This window comes from Triturus cristatus, chromosome 5_2 (assembly GCF_964204655.1).
Source record: "Triturus cristatus chromosome 5_2, aTriCri1.1, whole genome shotgun sequence".
In the NCBI taxonomy this organism is placed as follows: Eukaryota; Metazoa; Chordata; class Amphibia; order Caudata; family Salamandridae; genus Triturus; species Triturus cristatus.
In genome coordinates, this window is record NC_140588.1 from 759,749,689 (window position 1) to 759,771,777 (window position 22,089).

The 22,089-nt window shown below is 46.8% G+C and overlaps 1 protein-coding gene across 1 annotated transcript in view; it reads left to right on the forward strand.

Annotated features, from left to right (window-relative positions):
• LOC146829232 (plastin-3) overlaps positions 1–22,089 on the forward strand; it is a 409,189-nt gene that overhangs the window by 348,286 nt on the left and 38,814 nt on the right. The window contains exons 14-15 of the mRNA XM_085607861.1: positions 2,668–2,797; positions 13,992–14,116. Coding sequence (XP_085463987.1) covers positions 2,668–2,797; positions 13,992–14,116 — 255 coding nt within the window. The remainder of the gene's footprint in view (positions 1–2,667; positions 2,798–13,991; positions 14,117–22,089) is intronic.

A 22,089-nucleotide genomic window follows, 5' to 3' on the forward strand; every position in this document is an offset into this window, starting at 1 on the left:
GTCCTATGCAAAAACTATAGTGTATATTACAATGCACAGAGCCTATAAGGGAAATAGGAACTACACTACAACGTAAGACTATAAAAACACATTCTAAATGAGCTTAGGGAATTTCAACGGCTGCCTTTGAATTTATACTACTTAAGCACATGTGCAAAGGAGAAACATTGAGTTCTGCTGATGGCGTCCTAAACCATTGCAACCACACACCCACCACCTCAGACTAATGCTACAGCCTAAAGATGCACAAAATGACATTGTTTGAAAACTTTCTCCTGCATGAGATGCTTAATTGTAACAAATGTTTGCATCTTGAGTGATGATGAAGTCCTTTATGACCATCCTTGCCTCCCCCTCAGTTTGTAAAGGTCTTAAAAATCTCATATATTGATAATGGATACTCTAGGCTAAACCTAAAACACCATTTAGAGATGAATAGGTTGGGTGGAACACAGAGATGCAGTTATGAGTGTCCTAGAGATTTGTTTTGCTTCTAAAACATGTTATTAACTATTAGTTTAAATTGACAATGTAACATGATAGGCCATGGGTTGCATATATTGTTTACCAGAACCATTGTCAACAATCTTGGTGGAATAATACGAGCATAAATAGAAAAGCCATGAGCAACATAATCACAGCATGATTGGTGTTTCTCTCTGAAGCACTTCAAGGCAAATTATTTCTTAGAATAAACTAAAGGTGGTCTCACAAGGGCTCCCAAATCTTTGTATTTTTCTATTGGCAGTCAAGGCTATGAGTAATGGATAACACCTATCAGTTCCAAGCATCCATTCTGTTATTTTGAGCTCTTCAGGTGATTTCCTGTCTTGCTATATCTCTCTTGACCACTAATAGGCCATGTTAATCAGCATTCTAACCCCCCCCCCCCCCTGCCCCCCACAAACCCAAGATCTTCGACCATGCAAGTCAAATGATGTTCCTTAATTCCTAAAGGACTTTATATCGTCTCCTGTCCATACATTTTCCATCCCATGGTCAGAATCCAGACACGATTTGCCATGCCACAGATGGGTCTCCCAAGTCAACCTGCCAGCCTATCTTCCCCACATTCGGGCCGTATGCCTACATTCTTGTAGTCCTAGCGATTTTTTTTTTTTTTTTTTACTCTTATGGTCTCTGAACTAGAACCGCAGTAGTGCATGGCAATGTTGGTAGTCACTGAAGATGAAGTGTCAGGCTTATTTATTGTGAAGATTACTTATAAATGTGTTGAACCTGTCTGATCCTTGTCTTTTTCAAGCTGGAGTTGTCGGCCTTGCTGTAGTTGTATTGTTGACATAGCTAATGCACAATATATTTCTGCTGAACTTTGAACTTTAACCTTTGGCCCATTCTAGGTGTCCTAGGAACGTTCTCCTCAAATGCACCCGTCTCTTTTCCCTAGGACATTAATGGCCATTACAAACTTGATATCAGGAAGGGTTTGCATTGTATTTTCTATTGAATAGATTTGTATTCATATAGCACAGCTGCAATGTTTTATCCACCTCAGGTTGCTTTGGACATTTTGTGTGAATTTGTCTGATAAATACTTTAGGGCAGGAGAATATGTGGCAAGAACCACAAGAGTCCCATATTCTACTAAAGTAGATGGGTAGTTGATCCACTCTTAGGCATCAAGCAATCTGTATGAGACTACAAGAAGGACTTAAAAATATATTATTTGTGTGGCCAACAATTAAGCCTCTATGTACTGTTGTGTGTTAGTTGTTAGCATGTATGTTAATTTGTGGGTATTGCACGTATCCTTGAAGGCTGGTGGGAGTTCTATCTAAAGCAAGGGCACTTCTGTGGCATAATATGCCTTAAGTGGACATACGTAGATCCACAGACTGGTGGTTTCTCTGCATTTCTGTTTAGCAAATAACTATCATGCGCATGGTTAGATTAGAAGAGTGCGCATGCGGTAAAAGCTGGGAATGCTTTATTTACCTGTTAGAGATCTTGTGTCCAGGCATTCTCAGGCCATTTATTTGGAGAATGCTGTTTCACTGAGAAAAGAGTCTTGGAGAAACGTAAAATTAGTTTGTCTCAAGATTTCTCAGCCCTTCATCTTTTTGCCAGCAGCATATGCTTCTATTCATATCACTGTGCTGCAGTTAAAATTATCTCCATCTAGTATATACGATTGAATATTATTCTTTAATGGGATTTACATGTAGATGTCCATCCGGGTAATTATACTGGACTTGTTGGCTATCCGTTGTTTTTGGTAATTAATAGTGTCTTCCAAAGAGGCGAGTTATAAGAGAATTAGTATTTTTAGACAATTTATTTAAACTCCATTCTCCTATCCCTCTTCGGCTGCATAATAATCATACTGTGGGAAGGGAGATTAGAGGCATCTCTGCTATACTAGCGAACAAAATAGTAAATATTGCTTCGGTTTATGCAAGTCCTGAATTTCTACAGAAGGAAGACCATCCAAGAAGTAGCTTATGTGGCATATATTGTAAAGATGTTGTCTTCTTGAAACGGTAATCATTTTGTTTCTGTAAAGCGCAGTTAATCCCTTAAGCCTTTTGTCACAACTACATTCTTTCTTGCCTCATGCCTTTCCTTCCCCCAACACTCAAACTTCTTCCTACTGTTCCTTCATGAACTTCGGTTCTAAGATTTGTGTTTTTGTTCACTAATATTCAGGTACACATTGAACCTTCTGTCAGACCTAGACCGCGGCGATGGCCAGAAAGCAAATGATGATCTCATTGTAAAATGGGTGAATGACACATTGCGTCAGGCTGGGAAGTCATCATCCATCCAGAGCTTTAAGGTAAGTGGATACGTCAGTTGCAATATATTTTGACTAAAGCAGGCTTTAGGTCTTTAAAAAAAAAAAAAAAAAAACGGTATAATTTCCCCAGGAGCCGTGTCTTTCCTCCACATTGAGTACTCCAGACTCCGAGATTAAGATTTGTTAAATTAACTGACCTTGCAACTTTTTCACAGTGTTGGGTGTGTCGTCTTCCCGAATAATAAACCTGGTAATGATTTTCCAGTTGATGTTTTGGTCATTTTTCTATTTTCATTGTATACAAAATATTGGTCTCACCACAGTTTGACATACAAACATTTCACTGCTGGTCCTTGGGGCTCTGCTTCTGCTCACTTACATTGCTCCTGATCCGATCTATCATGCTCCTCTTACTTATTCTCTCCTTCTTTTATAAGAGCGTATGGTCATGTTTTGAATTGGGGATAGTTATGTGTACCAATTGTAGTGTTCGAGGCCCTAGTTGTAAATGCTTTCAATGTGCAGTTGAGTAGCTCATACACAGCAAAAAGGACTCCTAGAACTCCCCCAGGGGAAGTGGGTATACCCCAAGTATATACCCAATACGTCCCAACTACCTTTCATAAAATAGGCCCTTATAATTCAGCAGACTTGCAACAGTGCTGAGATAAGGGATTTCATTTAGAGTTTGGGAGAGCATGTTAACCACCCAAAATTGTGGTTCACGAGATCTGTAAAATTTGTGGTTCCCCAATACTATTTAGAGGGGGGGAACCGGTATTGCGTCCTTTGAGCGTCAATTCGCTCTGTCCTCAAATATTTGATCTCACAGCTAGTCTAACAATTTAGGATGCAGTGACTATCACTAGTTTTCTATGCTGTGGACTGTCATGCGCTGCATGGTGTTTTGAGGCAGAGAAATAGCTCGTGTCCTTGCGTGTCAGTGACACAGATTTCTGTTTTTGATCTTCATGAAAAAACTCCCACTTAAAGAGTTTGTTATTAAAACAAAAAAGTTTGCTGAGTGGGAGCTACAGACCTGGTACCTGCTCGATAAACCAATCCGCCTTGAGAGGAAAGGCTGCAGTGAATGTTGCTCTGAAATGGAACAGGCGGTCCTCTGACATGGTAGTGGAGGCCATAGATTTCGCTGGCCTGCTGGGCTGGTAAGTTGACCCTCCCTCCCCCTCGAACCCCCCGCCCCAAATGAGGGATTAAGGTACTGTGTTTGTCATTTGTTTGTTTTTTTTTGTTGTACATTCCTTCCTCTCAGTGATGTACTTGCTCCCTCAACCTCTTTTATAGCACTTACTCTTTGGTTTGATGTTTTCTTCTGCAAGTTGTGTAACGACCAAGCACTAACAACTTCAATGAGGATTTTCAGCTTTTTGACTCCGAAGTCTTCTAGTATTATGGCTCACCACTCTCCTATTGTCCCTTCTGCCGCCAAGTTGTTGTATCATATATTCCTTCTCAAAACTTAAGAGTTTTGTATGTTTAGTGCTGTGTATGGATGAGGGTGTATGTGGTCGCACTCTCTCCTCTGAAGTTTTCCGTAGTTCATTGTGTACTGGATCCCGCCTCCTCTCTAAGGAGAATAACAAACTGGACAGAATGCTTGAATTAATCTCCGTCTAATACATTTCTGAGGGCCACACTCTTTGCCCCACCCCAGAGATCCTGTCCTGGTGGAATTGCTAGCCACACCCCCTCCGTTCAGGAGGCTCTGTGAAGCCAAACACTGTGTAGAGTTGCTTGTTTTCTCATTCAGAGGGTATGTGTTTTAACAGTGTTGACCAGGCTGTTCCTGTTGAAGCAGAACCTAGACTGGTTTGCATATTGGTGTGCCCCTTCTCTAATATCAAAGAAGAGAAGTTACGAATGACAGTATGAAATGTGCCTAGAATGGCTTAGATTATTTTAACCATTTCCTTGTATTCCTTTTATGATCCTTTGCAACCCATGCAGACACCACTAACCTATGGGCTGTGCTTTGTTTTTAATCCATCTACGTGTCCTTCCTGGAGGAAGAATCGCCAGTTCACGTCCATGCTCTTTGTCATGTCATTGAGGCGAGGCCTCTACTAAACTGTGTTGTGTGCAAGCAGAGCACAGGAGACCCCAGGTGTATGATTTTATTTTTATTAATAAAAGGAATCAAAGATCGAGGCTCAGAAACTCACATTGTACCAGACATTCTCCTGTCAGTGAGGCGTGGCTCTTCACGTGAATGTCACGCTAACTGGCCAAACTAAATGTGTGTTAGTTAATACTCTTGGGAAGAAAAGCTGCGAGGCTCTTTAGCTCCTCAGTGCCCCTGGTTTATCCACTCCTCAATGCAGTTTATCCCTTCCTCACTGCATTCCTTTAGTACATCACTCTCCATTTGCCAAATGCTTGTATTTGAGTGCCTGCTCCCAGGAATGCATTTTAGATTATTCTAAGAACACAGACGTGGCTCATGCTGATATTAAGGGAAACAGTCAAAACCACTCGAGCAGAGCCACACGTGTTCCGACAACATAAGCGCTATCACGCTTCCCTTAAGCATGCATATGCGTGGTTAAGGCAGTGCGCGGCTAGCTGCTAGCTGGCAGATAAAGTAAGGTTCGGGAGAGCCAGAGAACACGAAGAGATAAGTGGGACTGGGGCCAGGTTTGGGGGGGGGGGGGGGGGATTTGGGTCGTTTTTAAGGCTTGGGGAGGCAGGGAAGTTTTTTAGGGTGGTGGTAGTTTTTAGTGCTTAGGGGAGGGTCAGGAAAGCTTTTCGAGCTGGGGGAGGGGGGCTGGTTTTTAGGAGGGTTGGGGTAGTTTTAGGGGTCAGTGTGGGGAATTGGGGGCTGTTTTACAGCTCAGGGCAGGGATCGAGATACTTTTTTAAAGCTTGGGGGGCAAGGTAGTTTTTAGGGCTTATGGGAGGGTGGAGTACTTTTTAGGACCAAGGGGCAGGGAAGTTTTAAGGGCTCGGGGGAGGGGTTGGTTTTCAGGAGGGAGGTAGCTTTAGGACTCCGGCTGGGACCGAGGTGTGGGGTTTAAGACTTATCTGTCAAGTCTTAACCACGGATATGTCTTTACTATACATACCTTATCAACGCATAATTTGTTATAAAGGCATGCATGGTAGAGGCATATGCGTGAGTAGGACTTGCGTTGTTGAGACTGCGAGGAACTGGCATGCGTTGTTCTATCACACAACGTCGTATTAAGTCTGGCCCAGAGACCCATATTCTGCCTTGGCAAGAGAGTGGGCTCGGCAACTTGTTATCCTTTCCTGTGTCCATATTTCTTCTTGGGCAGCTTGAGCATCAATTCAAATTCAGCATGTTTGGCCGTTGGTCTTACCCATCTGACTGAAATTCTTCTGATCATTCCAAGACTGGTGCCAGTACATAGATCAGTGTTTCCATTTTTAGTACTTTTGGTCACAGGTTGGTGTCCAGTGGCTCCACATCATATTCCAAATTTGAGCAAGCTGAGCCAGCTAGGGTAATAATTCACTTTAGAGACAATCAAGAGCATTCAACACTGCAGAGGAACGAGGCAGGAATGCCCATTCTCGCCTATCCTATTCACAATTGTGATGGAACCCTTGGTCTGTTAGATTTGCAAAGGTGCACTGATCTGATCGGGGGTGGTGATGGAAAGAGCATGGGATGATTGTGTTGACATCCTTTTTGGATCTGGCTGACCCAGAAGTATCCATACCAAGACTATTCTATATCTTTAAATTCTATGGTAAATATTCTGGCTTCGGTATTACTGGGGGATGTCCTTGCTGTACCCAGTGATTGACAGGTCCTTGATTATGAGCATTGACTTGCCACACTGGGAACACTTTCGATACTTGGGGTTGCCTTTCTAGAAATTCAATAAATTATATGACAACGATGCCCCCTGCTGACAATCTTAGTCTGTCTTGGTGCACTGGTGGCTTTTGCCTCTGACACTAATTGGCTGTGGTTCACGGTTTAAGATGATCACGCTGCAATGTGTCGTATAGATTACAAAATACACCCCTACCCACTGCTGGATAGATGTTTCAGGAAAACCAATGACCTGAAGGGATCTCTTGGGGTTGGGGCCTTGGATTTCCCTAAATAAGTTATGTTTGTTAGAAATGGGGGTCTCTAGTTGGCAATGGTTTGTACCTTGTCCAAGTAGGGACCCTTCCTTCTAGTCGGGATAAGGGAGTTACAATCCTAAAATTACCCCTGCTCACCCCCTTGGTAGCTTGGCATGAGCAGTCAGGCTTATCTTAGAGGCAGTGTTTAAAGCATTTGCACATAACCAACAGTAATACAGTGTAAGCACTACAAAAGGACACCACACCAGTTTAGAAAAATATCCAATATTTTTATATACTCAAGTAAGACCAAAAACGATAAAAATCGACAGTACAGAAGTTGGAAATCTTCAGTTATCAAAAAAACCTTGATAAACAGTTACTTGAAGTCGATAGCTCCTTCTGGGGCTATCGCGGCGTCGTGAACAAACAAATCCAAACAGTTCTTGCTGACCGCGACATCATGGGCCAGCTACGGTGTTGGGAAGACCCGCAAAACAGTACCTTTTGAAATGCAGGGCATCGGTGACCTCTTGTTGAGCTTCCGGAAGCATGGCGTCTGCAGGTGTCGGTTCCGGAGGTCTGTGAATGAGTCGTCGGGCCCTTGAAGTCACATGTGTTGGAGATCAAACTCCTCGTGGTTGAAGTCAGGAGTGCAGGCATCTGGTGCTGCGGTCCGAAGTGCAGCGGTGCGGCATGCGATGCCCTCATGTTGCGGTGCGAGCAGCGGCTCGGTGGCGGCGTCAGATGGCATCGTAGGTGAGACCAGGGTCGCAGTGCGAAGTGATGCGGTGCTTGTAGCAGTGCTGGCAGGTCACAGTGCAAGCAGCGTCGTCGTCGTTGCTGAAGTGCTGTCGTTGGCTGAGGAACTGGAGTCGATGGTGCCAGTGTTGGTAGGCCAAGGCTGCAGTGCGGGATGAGGGCGGTGCGTCCTGTGACTTTACGAGCGGTGTCCTCGAACCGCGGTGCAGGCAGCGGCGTCTATTTCGGTGTGGAGAGGCGTTATCTGGGATACCAAGGCGGCATCGTGAAGCGAGGCGATGTGGAGTGTGGTGCCTACGGTGTGAGCAGTGGTTTGGTGGCGGAGTCAGCAGGTGCTGTCGGTGAGACCAGGGTCGTGGTGCTCTCTGCGGTGCCTTCAGGACACGGAGTTGGCTGCGTTACAACAAACAAATGATGGACGGAATGCTGACAATGCAGACATTCTCCCCCAGTCAAGAGATCTGGGTTAAATCCATCGTTCTTTTGCCCACTACGCCACCCCAGTTCAGACATGGCCATATGCAAATCAGTCTTGACCCTGTGCCTCATGGGAACAGTCCAGCCCGAACTGCCAAGCCATGTCTTCCCTGGCCCGGAATCAAGACTGATTTAACTGATTTAACCCAGATCTCTTGACTGGGGGAGAATGTACGCATTGTCAGCATTCCGTCCATCATTTGTTTGTTGTAACGCTTTCGCCCTAAGTGGGATGGGTATTCCCAGACGTGGGACCCGTGCTCACTATGCCACTGGAGTCAAGCTATCCTGGCTAATGACGGCTGATAGCCAGAAACCGGTCCTAGGATGCTTGATTCCGGTCCAGGGAAGACATGGCTTGGCAGTTCGGGCTGGACTGTTCCCATGAGGCACAGGGTCAAGACTGATTTGCATATGGCCATGTCTGAACTGGGGTGGTGTAGTGGGCAAAAGAACGATGGATTTAACCCAGATCTCTTGACTGGGGGAGAATGTACGCATTGTCAGCATTCCGTCCATCATTTGTTTGTTATAACGGAGTTGGCTGCGGCATCCTAGACGGCTTCTGTTTGCTTTTTCTTCTTTTGCAGCACAAAACACAGTCCCCAGTGCTGAGGGCAGAAGAACTTCAAGTCTTTGCTATTCCTGAGACTTCTTGAACAGGGGGCAAGCTCTACCTCAAGCCCTTGGAGAAACTCTCAAAAATAGATTGCAGAAAGTTCAGTTCATTCCAGTCCTTTCATTGCCCAAGACAGAAGCAGCCATTGCAGGACAACCCAGCAAAGCACTCAGCTCTTCTTCTTGGCAGTCCTCTTGGTGCAAAAGAGTTCTAAAGTTCAGGGGTTTGGACCCTACTTTTTATAGCCCAAAACCCTTTGTCCTCTCAGGCAGAGTGTGTCTGTGCCCAGCCAGAACCAGTTCTCCCCTCTCTGGTGTGGCTTTCTGGCAGGAGGTGGAGACTGTATTGTCAGAGGCAGACCAGGCCAATTCAGGTGAAAGGAAATCTTCTCCCCCTACTCTAAATGCAGCCCAGGTTTATTCAGCCCTTTCCCGACCCACCTAGACTATCTGGATCCACGGCTCCTCCCTAGCCCCTGTCATCCAAAACCAGACTGTCAATCCACAACCCCAGCAAAGGCCTCCTGCATGGCTGAGCAACAAAATACCTACTTTCTAAAAGTGGTATTTTCAAACACAATGTAAAAATCACCTTCACTAAAAGATGCATCTTTAAATTCTGAGTTCAGGCATACTAAACTTTATTCTTCTACCTAGTTCCCAGGGCCCGTTATGTTTGTAAGAAGTTATAAACAAAGTCCCTATTCCGTCCTATGTGAACAGGTAGCTTTGCAATAGTGAAAAACGAAATTGGCAGTAATTCACTATCAGGACATGCTGCACACACCAGGGCATGGCCTACCTTTCACATACACTGCACTCTGCCCACATGGGTACCTTGGACCTACCTTAGGGGTGACTGACATGTAAGAAAAGGGGAAGGTTAGGCCTGGCAAGTGGGTACACTTGCCAAGTCGACATGACATTCCCAGACTGCTCACAGGCTCTGCAATGGCATGCCAGAGTTACATTTACACGCCGTTTGCGAGGGTGGCACAATCCAGTGCTGCAGCCCGCTAACAGCATTTGATTCACAGGCCCTGGCACACTCAGTACACTTTACTAGGGACTGACAGGTGAATCAAATATGCCAATCATGGTAACGCCAATCCATAACAGTTTACAACAGGAGCACTTGCACTTTCAGCTGTGAGAAAGTGCGCAGAGACACTAAGCCAGCAAAAACAGAGTAAAAACCGGAAGGTCAGACAGCAAAAACTCAGGGGCAACACGCCAAAAGATGCCAAGTCTAACCTGTAGGAACGTGTTTGAACGAGGTATCGTGCTACCGAATATTAGACAAATATTATGAACCTGCTTGCATTATCATAGTACGCTGGGCTTTTATCTTGAATAAAGAACCAGCCAATAGTCAGTAGGCATGCGTCAAGTGGGAAAGGATATCTTCACATCCTTTATGGTAGACCTAGTTGTGGTCATGAGAGGGATTGCACAAAAACGGGGATTGTCCCCCACCAATGGTCGAAGGTTTATGTTGAAATGTGGACTAGTGCATGGCAGCAGAAAGGGTGATCTAATTAAGTAGAAGTTACTTCAAATAATTCGACGAAGTGTGGGCATCATGGAGAGAATACCAGGGCATGACTTGAAGAAATGCCAGAGCATTCAAGAAGATCGGGGGCAGATGTACCCTTATGTGGCTTCCAATGTGGGCATCTGGTAGACCGGTTCTGCCTCCAGTCGTGAAGGCTCTCGCCTCAGTGAGACAGGTGAAGCCGTCATGAATATCCTATCACATCATTCCTTTGAGATACTTGAATAACTTGTGCATCATGGCTATGACGTGACATACGTTATATCCTTTCTTCTGTATATTCATATTTTGAAAATAATACATTTATTTGAAACAATCAAACATTGGCAGATACACTCCAACAATATCACTACCAATCCACCAAAGGACTTGCCTTTTGCTATAAAGTGCTATTCGGTCATGACAGAAGTGCTTCAAATGCTGTTCATAGAGACGTCATCCCCACATTGTGTTTTGAAGTGCTGGCATCTATATAAGGCGTGAAGCCATACATGTGTGCTCATACCTATACAAATTGTTGGTAATGGAAAGTTATTATCCACATGCCATCTGGGCACTAACAAGATCACACGTCTCGTACCTTTTCAGCTTTATAGCCAATCTACCTATCCAGTGTGCCAACACAGCAGAAATACATTTGAGGGTGCATCTCAGCAACACTGTGGTGGTCACCCCAATAATGGAGACAATTCTGGCATTACAGAGCAATATACTCCTTTTGGAGATCTCCGTCTCTTACAGAACTGTGATATACATGTTGGGAATCACCACATCAGGTATTCATCGGATATGTACTCTCGACTGCGCAAGAGAGGAATTGAGGAGTGTCTATCCCCCAGTGGTTGTTATATACAATGTAGTGAAACACAACAGAAGTGTTGGGAGCAGACGCTTTGCGGAACGAGTCCCGACTCCAACCAGTACAACATGTGTTTTTCAGACTGGCTGGGAAGGGGGTGCACAGTTGATAAACTCTTAAGTCCAGTTGCCCCAGTAGTAGCACAACATACGAGTGCGGTTTACATTTTGAAAGTATTCTTCACTGGGGGAGGGGGCGAGCGGGGGGGGGGGGGGGGGGGGGGAGTGGTTCAGATTCTCACAGACAACAGCACAACAATATTCTCCCTCAATAAACAGAGGGATATAGTTGTATCCTGTGTCCAAGTTTGTGCAGGAAATGTTCTGCTGAGAAATCAAGTTCAAGGAGCAGCTCATTGTTAATAAGCTGCAGGAGTAGGAATGTAATTTCAGCAGGCAGACAGGGAGGGTCACTTGTGAATGGAAGTTGCATCAACTATTTGCAAACCACCTTTTTCCGTATCGGGGAAGATGCCTTGCAGACCTGTTCTAAACAAGCTTAAATTTAAAATGTCAAACTTATCATCCGGGTTCTCGCATCCCTAGTCAAAGGGTCCCCTGTCGATAAACTGGTCGGGTGTCTTTGCATAGGTTTTCCCAGAGTTCCAGTCAGCAGACATGTACTTGACAAACACAGGTTCACACCTGATGTTGATGCGAATAGTACCATTGTGTGCTTGACAACCAAGGTACTCTTACCTAATGCGAGACCAGTGGTATGACTTGGGGAATTCTCAATAGTTACAGGACTTATGATAATAGTGAAAAGACAGTCGGTCGTTCAGAGCTGAAGTTACTTAATATAGCAGCGTGGCTCTTGACATCCTAGGACTAGGCCATTGGAATGTTCAAGAAATATGCCAGCATGAGCACTCATTTACTATTGCATCCATTTCAGATATCTGTGCAACCTGAAGCTTACCAGTAAGAGTCCCTGCCGGGTCCGGTAGCCGTTTAGCTTTCCGATGATGATAAAATGAAAACCATTGATTGGATAATAATCAAGGCTCCCATTTTTCCGTTGTTACTGTTTTAAAGATACAGACAGAAAACAATGTGTTTCCTGTTAGTATTTATTTTTAAAAGCCGATAAATGGAGAAAATTGTTCTTCTCGTGAGTGACTCTCCCTTCATGAATTCTAGGCCAGCAGCTGATCAGATGTACAGCCTGGGGAGTTAAAACATCATGAGACTTACTTAATTACACCCATATGTTAACATATATCTGTATATAATGCTAATATTTTCCCGTGGGTGTTTTGGTATATTTGACTGCTACATTTGCCAAAACGTGGCAGGCATCAAAGTATGAGTGCATGTTTATCATTTAAAAAACAAATGGAAGTGTAACTTTTTTCGACTCCATTTATTCTCAAAACACATAATAAATAGGTTAAATACCAGTCAGATGGCCAAAATATAAATGTGGATAAATAGTGATGGAAATGTTAAAAAAATAAATACCCTCAAACCAGGAGCCCTAGTAGTAATTAGTATGTGTAAGTTCCTAGAGACAAAACTGGTAGCGCATGTTCTGAAGTATAATTGGTATGTTCGTCTATTATTTACGACATTATCGAAGTATTTAAGTCTTCCACTGTTTATACCATATGCTTGAAAGTCACCTAAGTTAAAAATCCATTTGAGTGAACTGAGGTGCATCGTTTGCATGCTTAAAAGTACACAGAACGCCACGCCTTACCATTCCAGACATTTACACCTGTCTAGAAGGGGTAATGCAAATACCCCCACTGCCATGGAATTTGGGTACGTGTTAATCAGGTTAATTTGTCCTCCTTTTCCATCCAGGGACAAGTAAGCATTTTCTGTTTCTTTCTTCGGTGGTGTTAGTGTTAGGCTGAGCAGACTTGTAAACTGTTAATCACAGTTAAATAGAACTACTTCCTTTCCTCGTGTTTATTCCCAATGTTAATTTGTGTCCACGTTCAGTTTGCCTCTTCCTGTTTAATATCCAGTAGCTGCATCAAAAATTACTTTAGGTAATCTTGATGTCAGCAGGTCAATAATGTATTTTATGATTAAGACTTATCCATATGTCACATGCCTCACAAGTTTGGAAGCCCAGTAACCAAGGAAATAAGTGGGCGGTGTATAGTCTAGATAATGCACTGGTGTTTTCTTTAACTGTAGACATTGCGAGTAAACCCAAGGGCCATTCTATCAGGAAAAAGGGCCCCCTTTGACCTTCACTGGACATGGTCATTTGTAAAGTCTATTCGGTCATTCGTACATATCTTGATCCAGGCCAGGCAGCCATGTTTAATATTTGTTTACTACTGCATACAATCCATGCCTCGCTTTATTAGGTGGTGTCCTGCCTTATATTCACTTAACAGCATGTGGAACTAGAATCATTTTCTGTTGTAAAGTCAAAATTTTATTTAGATATCCAGATCTATGCATTTTTCACTCCAATACAGAGACTGCCTAAAAATGTCCCAGAAACCCTCAGAAGAGACATTTATATTGCTTGGAAATCAGTTCAGGCAAACACGAGTCTTTGCGTGGGGGCGGGGCAGATACTTTTATTGGTTCTGAAATGTGATGGATAATGTAGGTGTTGGCATTGTTGACCTATGGAGGCTCCTATAGATATTTCTGCATAAAGAATTTCTGGATTCTCACTGGGGATGGTGGAACAACCCAGCAAATATTTTAGATTATGGAATAAATCGACACCGGACAAATATTGTTTAATGGTTAATAACTTTATTTTCCCAGTGTTTGAATTTTAATGCCAGAATCTTATTTTGTTGAAATGCAGTGCCAGTGTGAGGTACAAAGCCAATGTATGTGATGGCATAGTTGGATTCTTGCTCTGCATTCTGTCTAGAAATGTAACCTCCCATTACTTCTTTTTTTTCTTCTTGTTCCCTTTAGGACAAGTCTGTTAGCTCTAGCTTGGCAGTTGTTGATCTGATTGATGCCATACAGCCCGGCTGCATTAACTATGACTTAGTAAAGACTGGTGACCTTTCAGACGCTGACATGCATGATAATGCCAAGTAAGTGAATATAATTTTATTAATAAAACAGCACAACTATAATTGGCGTTGCAACTAGCTTCTTTAGTGCGTCGATTCAGGCGGATCCATCTAAATGGCTAGCCTAGCCGTGCGCATGCGAGTTTTCCTTCACTGCACATTAATGAGTTTTCATTCTTCTGTTGCTGTGCCACGCAGATTGCTCAGAGGTTTATTTCTAAATGTCAGTTGCTTTATTGGATTGTTTAAGCAGGTTTGCCCTGTTGAGCACACGGAAAAATGCAATTATTGTTTAGCACTAGAAGGGACATTTTTTGCTGTAACATTTGCTACACATTTGTTTGAAAGCATTCAATAATAAAGGGAAACGTGAATTGTTATTTGTTTTACATAATTTGCTTGATGCATTCAGTTTCTCAGATGCACCAAAATAAGTATGTCACCAACCAGGATACTGTTCTCCTAATTCTGGAACTACCAAGTAGACAGTTATGCTCGTAGCATTGCTGTCTGCGCGTGTACTAGTGTATTATTCTATGATAATAGCAATCTATAGAAGAATGATTAGCTACAATGCACCTTTTTGTGGAGAAGTCATGCCCAGGGTAGTAGGGAGGCACTGGCAAAACCGAATGTCGGTATACCCTCGAATCCATAGATGAGTGCCGGATGTCCAGCCACTGAGTAGCCAGCTGAAATTGCTGGTGCAAGTTGCTCATTTAAATAAATATCTATATCTATCCTACTGGCGGTCACCAGTAGGTAGTTCTAGTTAGGACCCTAGTTACCATAGGAAAATGGCAACATTCTATTCCCAATAACTTTGGCGCCGATTGACGAATCTTTGAGAAATTTTCAAAACGAATTATTTGTTGATCAGCTCCTATGTTGAAAGTTTGGGGGTGATTCGTCAAAGGGGGGGGGGGCTGAGAAAAAAGGGGGTCCCAAAACGTGTTTTCTCCATAGGAAACTTTAGACAAGGCTACAGGTCAAACAGAATTGTTTATTTTGTGTAAATTCGTTCAGTAGTTTTTGAGAGATCGAAATTTACAGATATCGATATTTGGGAATTCTGCCATCTGATTGGCTGAGGCGTTACGAGCTTGTTGCTGATTGGCTGCGAGCGGTTGCAACTAGGAAGTGTTGGCTTCCATTTTGTGATTCAGTTGAAGCGAGTAAGGTGAAAAAAGGGGGGAAGAAGTGGGAAATAGGAGGGTAGAGCACTGTAACCTCTGTGGCGTGTTTAGGGTGTGCTATAGAGGGGGTGCAAAGCAAAGTATTTACCCCCTACTGATGTGTAAGTGGTGGGCTATGGAAATTAAGTGAGGTATTGGGTAGAGTCTGATGCGGCTAAGGTGAGCTGGTGCGGGACTCTGAGATTAAAGCGTGAGCCCAAATTGTGTCTTATGCTGTGCAGTCATGTGCCGTGGCCGCTGCATTACAGTTGTGGAAGTAGTGTCCGGATGTGTGTATAACTACTAGGACGAACTACTGACTCGTACTGGTATGAAAGTCCTGGGGGTACGGAATATATGTGAGGTATTGTCTAGAGTCTCATGTTGCTGAGCTGCTGCCGGAGTCGGGATTAAAGTGTGAGCCCAAACTGTGTCATATGCTGTGAAGTCATGTCCTCTGGCCGCTGTGCCACATCTGTGCAAGTAGTGTCAGCATGTAGTTATAGGTACTTGGATGAACTTTTGTTTAGAACATTGTAGCTTGTGTATGGTGCTTAGATGGTGTTGTATAGGGAGTGCGAAGGTAAATCAATATGGTATTTGTAGAGCGCAAACTACTAACCCCTATGGGTGAGTAGAGCTGGGGGTCAAAGCGAGAGGTCTGTGCTGCAAAGTGAGATGGTCTGGCCGCTGCGCCACAGCTGTGTGGAGAATACATTTTGGCGAGGGTGTGGGAGTTGGCGTTATATGGCCCTAAAATAGGGGGCCTAAGTTGTAAGTTATAGGGTGGCTCTAAAAAGAGCCCTTGTATTCATTAGTTGGAGCTACATATAAGTGAGGATGCACAGCTTCAAGTTATTCAGGAAAACGGTTTCCCTGATCTGTGAAGTGTACTCCATCACTTCTGTATATATCCGCCATATCGAAACATATGTTGTTGTTGTATATGGACACAATATTGTGGTCTCTGAGGTATGCAGAGACAGCTTTGACTTTTTTCCCGAGATTTTTCAATCTGAGGACAACATTGTTTGGACAATTTCCACTTCTATCTTTGGCATATATTGGAATATACAAAGATCGTTTGAGGCAAAAGTAACATCAATTGTCCAAAGGTGTCCTTTATAAGCATTTCCAAATCTACCCCAGTCAATGTGCCTAGGTCGTTTCCACCACAGGGCACAATCATGAGGTCAGGGTGTTGGAGATGCAAACAGGCAACAATTGGTGCCACTTCAATCCTCTCTGTCCAAACCATTTAATGTCCACATTTTGTAAACCTAGTTCTGTAGTAGGGGATCTGTGTATAGTCATAATCTAGTGAATAGTCCCGCCCATGTGCGTGGACCCCGGAGCAATAAAAAATAATCTCTAAAGGTGACAAATCATGCAGACCTGCATACACCTTTAAGAGAGAATTTAATTTAAAGACAGATAATGCAGCCTATACCCACAGGCTACACTGTCCAGTACTTCAACTAGAATTCCACCAACATCACTGCCTGTCCAGCTTTTCTCCACATAGGAAAAAACCCTGCCTCTACCAGCAAAAGCCTCTGGAATGATAGAGAGGAAGGAATGGACAGACAAGCCCCATAGGCTGCCATTATGTGGCTTAAAACAGGATACTGTGCCTTTAAGAAAACTTTCCAGATTTCCAGAACTTTCCCCAGTATCCCAGAATGCCCAGCAGGTCCCTTCTACTTTCAGTTTTTTTCCGGCTCCTGCTAGCAGGACCCTGGAGCATTGAGCTCTCCCTTTTCAAGGGTTATTGGTTAATTTCAAGTGTTAGAAAGTCCTTTTTTCCTTCTGGTGTTATCAGAATGACTGGCTTGTTCGACACATGTCCTGATTGTGGAAGAAAAAAGGCTAAGTCAGACACACACAGGGTGTGTATAGTCTGCCTTCCCCAGTCCCACGTGCCTGAGGATTGTGAGATCTGCAGATCCTTTTCAGCCAGGACCCTGAGAGAGAGGAAGAAGATCAGGCTCCAGGTCCTGGAGGACAGAAAGCTGAAGGCACGAGGTGGGTTTGGAGGGGCTGATTCTGCCCATGCTGAGGCCTCTTGGGGGGGGCTCCCCAGGGGCAGGACGACCAGCAAGCTTCCCCTCTCCCAGTCGACGTCGAGGGCGTCAACGACGGCGTCGAGGGGGATGACTACGGTCTGTTCGCCATCTCCCCAGGGCTCTGGGGAGAAGCGGCATCGACGTCGAGGGAGCTGGACAGGCCGCCGTCGACGGCATCGGCAGTCGAAGGGGGAGCGCCGCTCGCCGTCGGCGAAGAGGCGACGGTCGCCGTCGAAGCGATCGACGTCATGGAGATCGACGTCAAGAAGACGCTCGCCGTCAGACGCTCGCCGGAGGAGGCGGCCGGCGTCGAGGAGGCGGCCGGCGTCGAGGAGGCGGCCGGCGTCGAGGCGGTCGACGGCGCAGGGGGAGCCCTGGCACCAGGAGTAAGAGGGGAACGGAGTCGCTGGGATCGGAGTACTCCGTGGTGTATACACCTCCTCGGAACCCTACACCATCACCGCCGCCGCCACCACGGCCACCGACTCCTCCACCGCCAACACCGCCTCCGCCACCACCACTGCCACCACGGCCGGTGTCGCCACCTCCACCTCCCCCTCCGCGTTCTGTACCACCTCGCACGCCGTTGGGGCCCCCTGCAGTTCCACCGAGGTCGGTCTCCCTGCCCAGGTACCCGACTCCGCCGCAGGGGACGCCGAGGCCGCGTCGCCCACGGTCGCCGGGCCCGGCTAGACCGTCTGACAGGCCGAAGCCGAGGAGGTCGCGCTCCCGCTCCGGCGGGAGGAGAAGGTCGCGGAGCCATAGGAGGTCGTCGTCGTCGACATCGGGACGGCGCCATAGGAGGCGCAGGTCCAGGTCACGCACGCGGTCCTCGGTCAGGGACTTCTCGCCGACGCTGTCGGACTCACTGGGGGTCTAGGGTATCTCCGGTGGATGATCTGGTCTCCTTCCAGGAGGTGCTGCTGTGGGGGGCAGCCAAGTTGGGCATCTCGGCGACGGTACCGACGCCCACGACGTCCGTGATATTCGAGACGCTACACAAAAAACACCTGTCTCGCCCTCTGCTGCCTCTAGTGCCGGGACTGGTGGAACCCGTGTTGGAGTTGTTCCTCACCCCTGCGGTGACTAAATCCGCCCCCTCACGGCTCACGAAAAAGTATCGGGCCCCGGACTCGGACCCAGCTTTTTTACGGATGGACCCGAAACCGGACTCTGTCATCGTGACGGCGGCGAGGAAGCAGCATGCGACTGCCCCTTCATCGACCGTCCCGCCCGACAAGGAAAGCCGCTGGCTGGACTCGGCGGGCAGGAAGGTGTGTGGGACCGCGTCTACCACCATGAAGGCGGCAAGTGCGGGGGCACTGTTGGGGCGTTACGACCGGGCCCTGTGTGAGTCCCTCCAGCAGTATGCGGACCTGCTGCCCCAGGACCGGAAGGAGGACTTCCTGGAAACGGTGCGAGAAGGCATGCTGGTGTCGAACCAGGTCATCAGTGCGGCAGCGGATGTCTCCTTGTTGGCGGCGCACTCCTACTGTCATGGTGTCCATCAGAGGCGTCACTCTTGGCTGCGCCTGACGTCGCTCAAGCCGGAGGCTCAGCATAGAGTAGCCAACCTGCCCTTCTCGGGGGAAACCATGTTTGGAAAACATGCGGATGATGAGATGGCCCGCATGAAGGCGGAGGCGGAGACCCTGACAGCTGTCGGGTTGGAGAAGGCCGAAAAGAAGAAGCGCCCGTTCCAGAGGCGGTTCGGGTCTACGGGCAGAGGGCGCGGGCAGGGTTCGGGACAGCAGCAGCATCAACAGCAGCAGTTCCGGAAGCCCTTCCAGAAACGCCAGAGGGGTAGAGGCGGCCAGCAGGCTGCTACCACTACCAAGGGCCCGGCCGGGTCTCGGCCCTGAGCGACTACTTCCCCCTCAACCGTTACCCACTCCAGTGGGGGGAAGCATTCAACTTTTTCCGGCAGAGTGGAGAAAAATTACTCTGGACAAGTGGGTGCTGAATATTGTTTGCAATGGATACAGTCTTAGTTTTATCAGCCCGCCTCCAGCGATTCCGCCGGTAAGCTCTCAGTTTCAGCTGCGAGAGCTCCAGGCGGAGGCAGACATCTTGTTGAGAAAGAAGGCGGTAGAAGAGGTACCTCTGTCTCAAAGGGGAAGAGGTCTGTACTCTCGGTTCTTCCTCGTTCGCAAGGACGACAAGAACGAGTTCAGGCCCATTTTGGATTTTTGACAGGCAAACAAATGGATTCGCAGAGAGAAGTTTCGCATGCTATCGTTGCATCAGATTTACCCTCAGCTGCAACGGGGAGACTGGCTCTGTGCCATAGATCTACAGGATGCGTACTTCCATGTGCCCATCGCACAGAAGCACAGGAAGTTCCTGCGATTCCAAGTCGGCGGCAATCGCTATCAATACACAGTACTGCCATTCGGGCTAAAGTCTGCGCCCAGGACCTTCTCGAAGTGCATGGCAGTGGTGGCGGCACACCTGCGGAAGAACAAGGTGTTTGTCTACCCGTATATGGACGATTGGCTGATCAAGGCATCATCCTTCGCGGAAGCGCAAGAACACTTCCGGTGGACGTGCGCTCTCTTGCACAAGCTGGGGTTACATGTCCACATGTCCAAATCGATCTCGACTCTGGTCCAGCGCATACAGTACCTGGAAGCCTCCATCGATACGCGGTCAGCAAGCGTGTCTCCTTCGGAGGAGAGACGGTTATCACTCCTTCGGAAGGCTCGGGACCTCGGGACTGCTCCATCGACGACAGTGAGGAAGGTGTCTTCGCTGCTGGGATCGATGGCCTCCTGTATCTTCCTCACGCCTCACGCACGGCTACACACGAGACCACTGCAGGAGTGCTTGGAGGATCAGAGGACAGGTTCTTGGGACGACAAGATACGACTGTCTCTACATGCTCTTCAGTCTCTGAAGTGGTGGTGTTCGGCGGAAAACCTCCTCAGGGGGGTTCTCTTCCACAAGGACATTCCCACGAAGAGTGCCGTGACGGATGCGTCTCCAAGGCTGGAGCGTGCATTCCGGGGACTTGCAGATTCAAGGAAAGTGGTCCCCGTTGGAATCGACGTACCACATCAACTTCCTGGAACTCAGATCTGTCTTCCTGGCACTGAAGGCCTTCCTTCCGTCCTTCCAGACCAACTCGCTGCTGATACAGACGGACAATACAACCACGATGTATTACCTCAACAAGCAGGGGGGGTCGAGATCGCGCACTCTGTCGCAGGAGGCGCAGGCGATCTGGCACTGGCTTCTGGCCCGAGGACTGACTATTACGGCCACCCATCTGCCAGGGGTACAGAATGCTCAGGCGGACGCCCTGAGCAGGCTGATTCAGGAAAACCACGAATGGGTCATAAACGACGAAGTACTAGGAGAAGTCTTCGCAAGGTGGGGGACTCCAGACGTAGATCTGTTCGCCACCGCCGAAAACAGCAAATGCCGAGACTTCGCATCCAGGTACTACCAGCGGGGGACGCTGGGGAATGCGTTATGGATCGATTGGTCGAACAGCTTTCTGTACGCTTTTCCACCCATTCCCCTGATTCCGGCAGTGCTCATCAAGCTGTCCCAGTCCAGGGCGCGGATGATCCTGATCGCCCCGGCAGTGGTGGTTCACGGACCTACTTCACCGGTCTCTCCTTCCTCACATACGGTTGCCGTGCAGGCCGGACCTTCTCACGAAGTTCGGGGGGCGGATGGTGCACCCCAACCTCTCGTCTTTGAGTTTGGCGGCATGGCTCCTGAAATTGTGCAATATGGCCATCTGAATCTACCAGAAGATTGTATGGACATACTGAAGGAGTCTAAGCGGCCTTCCACTAGGACGTCCTATGCCTATAAGTGGAAGAGGTTCTGTATCTGGTGTAAGTCCAAGAACTTTGATCCTACGACATGTAAGGAAGATGTCATCCTTCCGTACCTTTTACATTTGGCGCAGTCTGGCCTTAATTTCCATTCCATTAAGGTGAATCTGGCTGCTTTGACTGCTTACAGGAAATGCCCTTCACAAACTTCCTTCTTTCACATCCCTGTGGTCAAGGATTTTTTGGAAGGCTTGAAGAAAGTGTTTCCTCCTGTCAGACTTGCCTCGCCTTCCTGGGACTTGAATGTGGTGCTGTCCAGACTGATGAAGGAGCCTTTTGAACCCATTCACAAGGCTTCGTTGCAGCACCTATCCTGGAGGGCGGAGTTCCTAGTGGCCATTACATCGGCCCGCAGGGTGAGTGAACTTCAGGCATTATGTTGTCAAGAACCTTATACTGTATTTCATGCTGCTAAGGTTGTGATGCGTACTCACCCTAAATTTCTTCCTAATGTTATCTCTGATTTTCATGTCAACCAGACCATAACTTTGTCTACGTTCTTTCAGAATCCCTCTTCGCCAGCGGAAAGGTCTCTCCATTCCCTGGATGGTCGGAGGGTGTTGAAATTTTATCTGGATAAGACCAAGGATATTTGTAGGTCTGACCAATTGTTTGTTAATTATGGATCAGTCAGGACCGGTCTCGCGACCTCTAAGCAGTTCATTTCTCGGTGGATTGTGTCCTGCATACAATTGTGTTATCAAAAGGCTAATAAGACCTTAGGGGGTAAACCTAAGGCTCATTCCACCAGGGGCAAAGCTGCCACGGCGGCTTTGCTGCGTAATGTTCCTATTGCGGAAATCTGCAAGGCGGCCACTTGGAAGTCGGTCCATACCTTTGCTGCGCATTACTGTCTGGACTCGGATGCCAGGGCAGATGCCCAGGTTGGGCAGTCTTCGCTGCGA